Genomic DNA, 12,607 nt, shown 5'->3' with positions numbered 1-12,607 from the left:
TGTCACTACACATTAGTGTGTCAGCTGCTGTGTGTCCTCACACTCCTCCTGGGGCTGGAAAGGGGTTTGTTTCATCTCCGGATTGCTAGTAAAACTGAATTACCGTGTCGAGAAATGCGTGTCTAGATGTGTCCAATTTATTCTTTTAGTTGCACCAGACATGTATGGCAGTGTGTCATTTTAGGCAGTTTAAAGTTGCAACGGGGACTTCCAATTCATTTGGAAGATTGTATAAGAGTGCCACCTTGTGAATGATACAGTGCATTTTACTTTTAGATCAACTGAACTAATACAGACATTTTTAAATTTAACAACTAGTGTGCTACCCAACTTGCAGCTGTTATGTGTGTGGGTGTTCCATATATTTCATGAATTGAATGGTTTTGTATGAATATCTTATTAGATTGTATGTTTTTAAATATGCTGTAAGTCACTGCAGTACTTCTGTTTAACATAAATAATAAACATTCAAAGATATTTTTTAAAAAATATATGCTGCTTAAGACCAGAATTAAGGCTCTCTTGAATTTCACGCACCACAAAGCTTTTTGTAAATTATGCTTTCTTATAGCTTTCTTATGTTCCTATGCTTTTCCTTGGTCTTTCAGGCACATATCTAGATGGATCTCACATCATATTGGTCCTATATTGCCTTATGAGCATCTGAGTCTTACTGCATGACTAGAGTAAATTTTCCAGCAGGTTGATCAGTATCTGTTGCTTACATCAGTAGCTGGCAGAATGGGTTTAAACAGCAGAAATGAGTTTATTCCCCTTTTAATTTTTAATTGTACAAAAGAAAGGAAATAGCTTCCATGTTTATGATGCATAACATCCCCCCATTCTTTTCTTCCCCTGTATGTGAAATCAAATTATAGCTAGTATTTCTTGCTGCATTTTTCAGTCCAGCTTGCTGTATTCTTGAGCTACATAAATATTTATATTTTGCCCTTGGGTCAAATTTGCCTTCATTTATACTTAACAAAGTGCTGTAGAAAGGAATTAAATTAAGTGTCATAGACTTCAGCAAGGCTAGGGTTTCACCCAGTGACCTATTCTATGCTTACTTTATAACTACAATTTGTTTTCAAATTGGTACCAGTTCCAGGAGTTTCAGAATTCTTTCACTCATTATTCTCTTTGCATCACTGCCTGTGACCTGTGCTCCTCCAACGCCTATCACCCTGTGTGAAGGAAGAGCTTCTCATTCCAAAGACACTGCCTATTCCATGTTCTTCCCTCCGTTTCCTCACTATGCTGTTACCTGCCTATGCTGCCTATGTAATGGCATTATGAACACTGATGACATGGCATAAACATAAAGAGCATTAAGCGTACAAACAAGCTCACACACAAGAGGTTAAATTAGTTTATTAATTTAAATCAGCAGGAAATATTTCCACATACGGTACATCTGTGAACAGAAAAGCTTGGAAGTACAAAAATTATGAACAGGTAAAAAAATCTAGTAGTGACAAGTTTTCTAGCATCTCATATTAAAAAAGTGTTAGTAATGCAAGATTTTGGCCCGCTGTAGTTTATTATCAAGCTACAGTGCCTAAAAGTGTTTTAAGCACTGTTTTAAGAGATGGAAGGATGAGACAACTCCTGCCTTCAGGCTCACAATCTAATAGACACGATGCAAAAGGAACGGAGGAGGGAATGGGGAAGCCAGCAAGTTTCAAGCAGCAGTTCTTAAAATGACATCATCTCAGCAGGACCATCTGATCTGGACAGGTGGGGTTCCCTGTATTTGGCATGCATGCACAACCCAGTAGCCCTTAGCTAGTCTCCTGGTGGACAGCAGAGGCCAGATTGTGCTTTCCTTCAACTATGCATCCCCAGAGCAACAGATTTTGATTGGTCTGAAAGTTAGAGGTGTATCAGGATTTTTTTAAAAAAGAGACAGTGATATCTCAGTTTAAGAACAGTCCTGTTTACAAATGATTCGGTTTGCAAACTCCACAAAACCAGAAGTAGTGTTCCAGTTTACAAACTTTACCTCGGTCTACAAACGGAAACCGAACAGTGGAAGGGCACTGGCGGTGGGAGGCCTCATTAGGGAAAGCGAACCTCGGTTTAAGAACGGATTCAGTTTAAGAATGGACTTCAGGAACGGATTAAGTTTGTAAACCAAGGTACCACTGTATTCAGTAAGCCAAGCAACTGTACCAACTTACAGAGTTTTAGAAGCTCAGCTTGTATTACCAAAATATACAGTTCACACATTGTTGGCTAATCCTCTTTCCTAACATCTTAATGATTTGCTTGGTGCCTTTCAGTGGGGTCGCCTTCCTTTGCAATACTTTAGGAAGATTATTACTACAAATCCATTGGTTTAACCCTCCATTAACAACAACAAAAAAGGCAAAACATACAGTGCAGTTCTCACCAGCAAACCAACACATTGCAGGATTATTGTGGTTTCAACAATTACTACTTGGGGGTATCAGATTATTAACAAGATGGCTGCTTTCCCTGATCTCATATCTTTAGGTGTTTCAATTTAACACAATCCTGCATTTTCTCCCATTAACCAAAACTGAGCAAAAGTTTAGTGGAATAATTTGTGGCTCAGCAGGAAGCCATCAGGCTGACATGACACACCTATTTCGGTTGAGCTCTCCTTTTTCTAGCTAATCTGATGGCCACTTTGCCAAAAATGAGGAAATGCACCTCCCAAAATAAAAAGGCAAGAGATTTGAATAAAATTTGCACATGCTAACATATGTACAGATGCATATTTAGAAATAATTAATGTAATAGAAATAAAACACATTTCACCACTGTGGGGAAGACTCTGTCCAAAGTGTTTTGTGTTCCTGTCTGCTCAGTCTGATACTGCCCAGGTGCAGTCAACTAAACAGCCCTTCACATAGAGGACAGTCCTCTATAAAGAAGGACACAAGGACACCCTAGTATCAAAACAAATCAGACACCTCAAGCCATGGCAGACTATGTTAGGACTCCTGTCCTGACGTGCTACATTTTTATGCTCAGGGGCCTGCACAAACACACAAAAGTACAGCGTGTCAGGATTAGTTTTCTTTTTAATTTCAATCATTCAACACTCCCACCCTGCATTGTTAGCAAAAGATTGATATTAATGCAAAGTACTCAGCTTGCAAGGAAGATTTGCCCATGGATAGGAGTCCATGGAAGACAGAAATAGTAACCAATTGCTTAAAGCATTTCCCCTATAACACACTACTCAGGCCCAACATTTTCTTATTGGCAAAAGATATTAAGGCTGCTTACTAGGTTATGAACACCTGTAGTGTGCCTATCTGAGGGTCTAACGCAGTGAGTGAGGCTTGCTTCTCTGAAACGTACTTCAAATTGTACGTAATCATAAGAACGCGATAACAGTACAACATTTAGACAAGTTTAAATCAGTTAATAGAATTGCAAATTCTATGGTTCCAATTTCATTCTTCTATAGGGAAGATGTACTTCAATACAACAATCCATTAATAACATATTTTACTAAAGATGAATGCAATAAGCACTTAAAACAATATTTGAAAGCTGTGATGATTCTCTATTTTGAAGATACTATTTTTTCATTGGAAAGCTTTAGTACAACAGCATAACTCCTGAATGGCTCCATGAGACTCAAATACAATGTGGCATAATAGAAACTGAGATAATAATCCTTAACAAGAATAAGTATATAAACATTTAAAGTTGGTAGTAACAAGAAGTTAATATTTTGTCTTGTGTGTGTGTGTGTACGTACACACACACACACACACAATATATATATCTATATATAGATATATATACAATTAAAACTAAACAAATCAAGCCATTTAGAGCAGCCTTCCCCAAACACCAAATGTTTTGGACTACAACCCCAAATGTCTCTGACCCACTGGCCATGCTGGTTGGAGTGGATGAGAGCTGCAGTCAAAAACATACAGAGTGCTCCAGATTAGGGAAGGCTGATTTCAATTTTAGAATCATTATGCACATATTCTATATTCCACCCCAATTTTAGTAGGCAGATTACTTCCTGTAATCTTACATGGGTGGAATCCAGTGTTGAGTGAGTGGACTTCTGCTTGCCCAATGGAACTTCCCCTTCCCCTCCTCCCTTCCTGTACACTTCCAAAGTGAGGTTCTGTTGCACGCGTGAAAATCACACATGCACTGACAGTGTCAGGTACAATCCATGGCAATTTAGATGGGGCAATTTCTACATGGGGATCCTTCCTCCTTAGTATTATGTATTGAGATGGCTTCTTCTCTGCATAGCCAAATTTATTAATTAGTATTTGTATATTTATATTAAACCACTGTGTCAATGAGGTTGGTTGAATTTCCCAGACTTAAGTTTAATTTAAGTCTGACAATGTTGATGCACATTCACAATAATACCTCGCCACAGAAAACAACACACTTCACCTTTATTTTCAAATCTGGAGAATTCTTATAGAATATGGCTGAAAATAAATGCAAATGCTTTACACATCCCCTGACAATGTGCCTACACTGTGATTTCCAGGAAAAATATAGTCACTCATTAAAATTCACTTTTCAAAGTAACCAAGAGCTTTTTATGTTGTAGTTGTGTACAATGGTTTCTGTGAAATGTAAAACATCCCCTTCAGAAGATGGAATTAATCCACCCATTCCTAAATATGAAGAAGGAGGGAAAGCCTATCAGGAAAAAAGGTTGTGGAACAGAACCAGCCCAAGTTGAATTTCAAGTAGGTCCCAGAGAGGTAGGAGACTCTAGATAACATTATAGGCAGTCTTGACAGACATCAAGGAACAAACTTTTTAAAAATAAATAACTATGTAAAAATGATTAAGCCTCTGGGTATAGCTCAACACAGCAGAATATCATAGATGCTTTACATTATCTAAAATTACCAACATCGCAACCTCTTTCTGGAGTACAGTTACCACATTAAATAGGGAGGTTAAACCTCTTGGCTGTCAGGAACTGCTGGAATCTCATGTGGTAAATCACTGAACTGCAGCTAGCAGCCTTCTCAGTGAAGAAACTTCTGGACTGACTCCACTCACCAAGGCTGGTCAGTGGATCCAGAGTATACAAGGCATTTCTAAGCCATGATGTGGGCCTGTCCTCTGGCCCCAGCTTGTTCATCAGTTGCTACACCTAGCTTGTTCCTCAATCCTGCCTTGCTTATCAGTTCTGACAACTGGTCCATCTCATGGGTCTTGATTCTTGGCTCCCAAATAATCTCAAGAGTGCTGTCAGTTGCCCAGCACCAACTTTGACATATATTACATATATTTTACTTCCACCTCTTCTACTTTGGCACAAGCTTCCCATTCTAATACTACCAGAATCCAACATGCAAAATTCTAACATCATGGAAGTGATCTTTCAAGATAATGCCTTGTCAAACCTTGAATATGGGAACAATCCAAACAATGTACACGGGCAATTAATAGAGCAGCAGAAAAATGATCTAGCTTACAATACATGCAGGTTCCAATATGCCTTCATTCTAGTAAGAAACATCATCTTGAGATGCAACAGGATTACTTCAACCAAGACAGATAAACTGCTGTCCAAGTTAGCATTTTATTATTTATTTTTTTGTAAAGGAGAAAGAGACAGGAATTGGAATATTTTTGTGGTGATCAATCAGAAGGCCAAATGGCAAGAATGTTATTTTTCTTTTCTTTTCTTTTCTTTTTAAAAAGCAATCCCTATTAACTGCTATTAACACATATTGCAGAAGTATAGTAACAAAATGTTTTGCACTGAGGTTCAGTTCACTGAGCACTGTATATTATAGAAAACACATGCTTATTTTTACTGCATTCTATCTATTCTCTTTGCCAGTAAAGCCATTAAGGTGATCCAAGAAGTCAAACAGAGAGTTTCTTCCAACAGCATTCTCAGCAGTCTCACAAGATACAGCTGTTGCTGAACAAAAACATTGCAGAATGGAGGTGGCAGAAAACGGATATTTGAACGCTCCCCACAGCAAACCACTTGCATTTTTATTTTATTTTTTACAATGCATTTGCCCGGAAGTAGGTTCTAATCTTGCCTAATATGCTAATGTTGAAACTGTAATAAGTGGGTTTTTTTTAAGCAACCAAACCAAAGCAAAGCAAAACAAAGCAAACCAAACCACATGAGCACATATTTTTGCTGCCCCTTAGAGATACTGGCCAGCTGCAGATATTTCACGTGAGTATGCTGATCATGCACACTGTCTCAGAGAACAGATACAACCTTGTGCTTCAGTCTGAATCCTGTATTTCTACTAATATATCTTTATTTTAAAAGTCAGGGAACAAAATTAAATTTCACGGCAAATTGGGAGTAATGTTTACAGCAGGATGTAGCAGCTGAAGGTCAAGAACAGCAGTTTCTGGTGGAAAGCACATTTCCCATTTTTAAAACAATTTATATTATTGGGCAATCCCCCCCATCCCAATCACTCCTCTTATTTTAAAAGTTTTCAATTTAGTTACAAGTTTCTTTAAAGAATTTTGACAACAAAAAAATGCAAAGCTGAGAGGTGCAACGTATTTCACAGTGCATTTTCTTAATGTGTTTCAGGTTAAAAATTGAACCTTGTCAGTGCTGCCACGGTTGCCTGAGCAACAGAACAATAAACTGCTATAATATCTGCCACTGGACATCTCAGTTTAGAAAGATGGATGAAAGTTGTACTATAAGCAAATGTCAGACAGTACCATCTTCATTAGCCATATTTGTGTGGCAAGGGATCCCACTATATATCACAAGTTTGTTTCTTATATTTTATTATTGCTTATGGTTTTTTTCAAGTATTTATATTTACAGTGTCCTAACCACCAATTCAAAAAGAAATCATCAGTATTTAATAGGCACTGAAGTGAAATACTGCTGAGTGAAAATCTCCAGAAAATTTTTTCATTAAAAAGAAAACTTAGAATGATGCTCAGATAATCTGCCAGCATGTTCCCCTGCTTCAGTATCAGCAAAGGGCTTATATACATGCTTCAAGGGTTTTAGGTATTCTTCACATAGACCATAGCTGACAACTTACCATGTGATGAAGAGATTCTATACACATGTGCGCCCACACAACTAGTGTGTGTGTGAGTGTGACTTTAAAGAAAAAAGGGCTTGCTTTTGAATGTTACTTATAAACCAGAAAAATCAAATTGGAAGCAGGGGAGCAGAATAATTTACTTCCTTCTAAACAGAAAACAAGTTTTCTCTGACACGTGCCTTTCTGGTTTAAGAATAAAAGGCAAAACTGTACGATGGATTGGGTTTCAGAATGGCTTAACAGCTGTGTGTGATCAACATTTTGAGCCACAATTTTCCCCACTTTGTAGAAAACTCCCATCGCACATGATATCCAGATCCATCATAGGAAAAACTATGGAAGGTAAAGAGTCTCATCCAAATGTATTTAGGGAACAGTATGGACACGAAATTGAAACCTTTGCAAAGCAAAGTTTCTGACTTGGCATCACTGGTGGGACAGCTTTAGTACCTGTGCACTAAAGCACTGTAAGCTTGTATGAAAAGCATCCATGAGGGGATTGAAATGTGATGTGCAATGGAACCAGAAGAGGAAAATGTGAAGAGGAAAGCATACAGGCCACCAGTCTATATGACAAAAGCTGCTATTTTCCACATCCTTGCTTGGACATCAAAAATCCCATGTGAGTGATCAACCAAGCACATTGAAGATTTTAATAAGAGTGTGGTAATCACTGGGATGAGGGGGAAGAGATTGTGCTGTCTTTATCAGAATTAAAGCGTTTCCTAGCTTCTGTAGTACTGGATCATTAAGTACAGAGGAAATTGAAAATCAAATAGTAGAAACACTTTACTAATTTAATAAATCTCAAGTTTGACTCTCAACTAGAAACCTATGCAAAACCTATGAGTTTTGTTTTCAGTGCTTTTGGACAGATTCCTCCCTCTCTCTACAAGTCAAAAGACTTGAGAATGGACACAGCCTATTAATACAAGTATTTCAGCCTGCAGAAGCCTTTGGGAAGGGGGAAGACTGTCCTAAATGGGTTGTAGGAATGCTGCTGCCACATACTGATTTCAACGCAGGCTGTCCTTAAGCTTGCCAGTACAAAGATACATGGGCATAAGTTGGCATGGCCGTAGATCTTTCTGCACAGGTCCTAGAGCCTTACTCTTGCCACAGAGATATTAAAATGTTCATATTCATCACCTGGTCCACCTCCTAGCTCACTGTCCATTCATGAAAAAAACACCCCTTTGCCTTTCACAGCTGTGGCCACAGCCAAATGGACCACTTTTCAATTGAAGATTCACCTTACATTGCATTGTTTTCATTTCAATTGCTAGGCATTAGAGACATACCCAAAAGGTGTAAAGAGAGGCACTTGCCCCTACAGCCCATCTGCTTTGCAGGATGCATGTACAAAGGCTTGAAGAACCCATTCAAAAATTAGCTATGCATGGATTCAGAACACAGGATGCTAATGTGGGTGGCAAAGTCAAATATTTTCAAATGCCATTAAGTGGAAAAAATCTTGAAAGGACAGCTGAAAGGAAACTGAGTAGTGCTGTATTCCCATGGAATGAATCTTTTTCTATTTCAAGAACTTGCATCACACTTCTGAATGGCATCCTTGTATATTCGGAGGTAGTCTTGTTTTATACTAAGGCTGCACAATAGGTTTTGGTTTCAATGTTTTTCCCTACTTCATTTCTCCTGAGAGTTACAAAGAGAGATCCGTTGAAAGTGCAAGATACTCTCCTTGGTCTGAAGGGGTGAGGGGATTATATTTAGTCTGTATTGCTAACCTCCTTTTCCACTGCCCACTGATGAAGGTTCACAATCAACCTACTGATTTTTTTTAAAAAATATTTTAGAATGGGGATAATAAGAAAAACAGACATAAATAAAGCTTTTGGTTCATCATTATGATTTGGCATACAAAGTTTGAATAACGGCTTACCAAACACATGCAAACATTTTTTGTTTTTTTTCATAGAGTGGGATGGGGATGGGAATAGAGAAGCCAATCTTTTTGGAACTATGGAATAAGTATTTAGCATTTTAAAAAATGTACTTATTGGCTGAGCTGCATGATTGTCAACTAGAAAAGCAGAGTAGCACTTGGAGTGATTATACAGTATATGTATTTGGTTCAAAAAATTGTTAGAAAAAAAGCTTAGAAATTATGAGGCAGCAGAATTGGAGAACATCTTCTGGTGAAACATGTGCTTAAGTTTGCAAGGAGTGAAGCCTAGACTTCTACCTTTGGTTGGAACAGCCTGTCCATAGTACTGCTAAGCAAAGTGCAAGTATTCCTTGAGCTTGGACTGAATTCTTCATTTCCATCGATGCCGTACTAAGGACGATTCATCATTTACAATGTCATTGTCAGAATAATGACGACGACAGCGAGCAGGCAGGAGCAGTAAGACAATGAGCACCAGAAGGACAAGTCCGCAGAAGCTCATAAGTGCATAGGACACAATCCACAACAACGGTTCATGGAAGGATATTGTGGACACACAGGTGCTTGCTACATCCGTAGTTTCAAAAGGACCTTCAATCCCAGATACTGGAGAACCTCCAATTTCTAAAAGAGCACAAAGGAATGAGAGAGACACAAATATTTAAAAGGTTTACAGCTTTTAACTGTTATATGCATGTAAATATTTAGGGCTGGGTACACTAAACCATAGTTTGGAACTGCAAGAGTGAGTCCAGACAATTCTCAGGCTTACAAATTCTGAAGCATTCACTTCCATTTTTAGATTAAACACAGCTTGCTGTATTTTCTGTTCATTGAAATAAGTGAACTTCAAACCATGGCTATGATTGGATGATCATCTGTCTGCTTAATGAGCAAAGATGTGAAAAAGCTGTGTTACTCTACAAGCAGTCATTCACCCCTTCCTTTGTGAGGTGCAGCCATGAAGCCTCAGTTTGCTATTGTTTTTCTGTTAGTTTCTTGGTTCATATGTATCAATATTAAGCAAATTTAAAACCATTTAAGATCCTGGATGGTTTGGGATAAACCAAAAACCATCATTTCACAGTTCAGGAAACCACAATTCAGACTTCATGGGTTGTTTTCTGGATCATGGGATGTAGCTGAGTATAGGTGCATGAAGCTCGTTCACATCTCATTTTATTAGGCCAAGCTATTGCTGTTTTGAGACAATCACAGTTTCCAGTTTGGCTTGTTTCAACAAACCATAGTTAAGATTAAACACAGTTTAATGTTCAAATGCAATGCTAGAATTTAGTTAATCTAAAGTGGAATTTGAAGCTTCTGATCTCCTTGTGGTTGTGCCAGAGGCAGTTGGAGGCAGGACTGCATAACCCCAACACTATCTGCAGCTAATCTTCGTAACTCTAAACCATGGTTTAATATGGAGAGAGCAATCCAAACCTGCCCGTGTACTGGGCTGTAGGCTTGTTTTTAATTGACCAGAGGTGTTCCTCCACTTAGCTCGCCCAGCAACCACTCACAAGTGGGAGGCCTGTTGATGGTACTCCTGTCAGCAGAAAGCCCCATGATGGGACATTCCAAGGATGGGCAAGGTGTGGGAAAAAGCCAACCTGGGATCCACTGGACCCAATCGCTGTGCCATTCTGAACTGAACCAGATCACTGTGCCAGCCTGGAGCTGATGAAGGGATCAGACCCACCCAATTACGTCGTCGTCCCCCCCCCCCCCGATCTTCCACAGTTGCTGTTATGAGCAGGCAATCTGTGGACTCTTCTGCTGCCCACAAAGCCCCGTGAGTGGGTAGGTTTAGGACTACATATGGTGATAACACTTAAAGTTCTCCATTAAATCCAAGCTAAAGGAAGTGTGCATATTGAAGAACAACCAGATAAATATATAAACAAAATCCAGCTACACATTAAATTAAGCTTTTTACTGTAGTTTATTTCCCATTTGATCATACTACTCCCACATGAAAGTCACACGGAATACAAAATTTCATCTTAAAATAAAGTCAAAGTGAACATTGTGTTCTCCTTCTAGCAAAATGAATGATTTCAGGTCCCTCTTAACTCTCCTGTTCTTGTACATCAAAAGGTTTATATTCTATCTATTGGTTTCCTACTCACCCAACCTCTCCCCTGCCTAGTAATTTATCTGAAATGGGAAGATATTACAGACAGTTTAAGACTATCAAGTAATCTTATTAGAGCTGCAATAAGAGTATTAATAAAACTCTATATTCAAGTACTTCCAAAATACATTTGGGCTTTTCATTTCCAAAAAGCATCTTATTTCAAAAGGGCAATCACATTGATTCATATTTGCTTTACCGAGAAATGTAACAGCATATTTGCTTTATTCAGAAATGTAAAAATTGCTTCTCATTCTATATGTCAGAAATTAATATTCCTTTCCAGAACAAGCCTGTACTAATCTGATACCATCATGCACATGTGTGTGATTCAGGTTCAGGTATAACCAAGAGGCCTAAGCTGGAATTCAAATAATTATTTTGGGGCTGAAGCCCAACAGGATTCCCACCCCCTTCTGAACAAGAAAGCTCCCTGCACAATGCTAATTTGCATTTGACAATTCCCTCAATTTCCAAAGTAATTTGTAACAGGGAATAGGAATTGAAGAAAGGCGAGTCCATAGTTCCCTTGGCCACATGGAACTAGTTGCATGGTTCTTCAGATACCAGCCCAGCTCACTTCTGAAGCTCCTCGGTGGCTTTTGGCAAATAATCTGAATGCCTATCCTACTTTACAAGATTGTTGTGAAGATTAAAACTGCAACCCACACAACAGCGCTAAAAAATAATTTGCAGATTTGCAAACAACGTTCGAAGTATTCGGACAAGGTTCTTTTATGCGATTTTTTAAAAGCAGGTTGTTAAGCTTATATTGAGAACCACCCTGAGATCTTTTGAGGAAGGGTGGTACACAAATCCAATAAATGAAAAAATAAAATAAAAATAAAAGATTTCAGGTGCTACCTTAAATTGTTAAGTATATGCTATTCAGAAGTGGTCTCTTACCAGCACAAGTACTTAATGCAAAGCCCACTCTCTTCTGAGCTCTATCAAAGATGACATAGAATCCTTCCATCACTGTCGCGCCAATGACCAGGGCATTGGGAGAAGAGGAGATGCCAAAACGATAACAGCGTAAATTCTGACTAGTCTCAAAAGCAGGCTGAATATAAAGCTGTTTATTTGGAAAGAAAAAAGGACAATTAAGGAGCAGCAATATACCTAAATTTAGCAGATTAGCAAATAAGATCTGAACACACAACAGCAGCCAAATTACAAAGGATGGGATAATGACTCCATTAACTATAGAAATGCTGGGTTTTAAGTTGCAGCTTGTCAAGAGCTCCAAGTGAATAAACCCTGTTTACTTTTCACACAGAAATTTGTATACTTCTTTCCACCATTCCTCACCATCCACAATTGACTTCAGCTGGGGGTGTGTGTGTGTGTGTGCGCTCATGACAGCCTCTTGCGCCCTCCTTCCTTCTGCAACTGCTACACAACAGCCCTGCAGTATTGCCAGTTAGGTATTACTATTCAGTGGCTGCCACTGCCACCACCACTACCACCATCTTTTGGTAACCTACAGCCCCACAAACAGGAGTGAAAACTGGAGATATAGAATACTGG

At 38.7% G+C, this 12,607-nt stretch overlaps 1 protein-coding gene across 2 annotated transcripts in view; it reads right to left on the bottom strand.

Moving 5' to 3' along the window:
* Positions 1-1,355: 1,355 nt before the first annotated feature.
* Positions 1,356-12,607, bottom strand: part of BACE2 (beta-secretase 2) — a 53,837-nt gene continuing 42,585 nt past the window's right edge. The window contains exons 8-10 of one of the 2 annotated variants that reach the window (XR_013838580.1): positions 11,984-12,152; positions 6,974-9,564; positions 1,356-6,926 (exon numbers count right to left, since the gene is read on the bottom strand). Coding sequence is in view for 1 of the 2 variants with exons in the window: in XM_079974909.1 (XP_079831035.1) it covers positions 9,311-9,564; positions 11,984-12,152 (423 nt within the window). In the remaining variant the exon portion in view is untranslated. Of the gene's footprint in view, positions 9,565-11,983; positions 12,153-12,607 lie in introns of both variants that reach the window. The other variant, XM_079974909.1, reaches the window with a different exon arrangement.

This window comes from Podarcis cretensis (genome assembly GCF_951804945.1).
Source record: "Podarcis cretensis genome assembly, chromosome: 4".
NCBI classification, from domain to species: Eukaryota; Metazoa; Chordata; class Lepidosauria; order Squamata; family Lacertidae; genus Podarcis; species Podarcis cretensis.
Note: the sequence above shows the minus strand (reverse complement) of the source record. Positions and strands in the feature narration are given on the sequence as shown.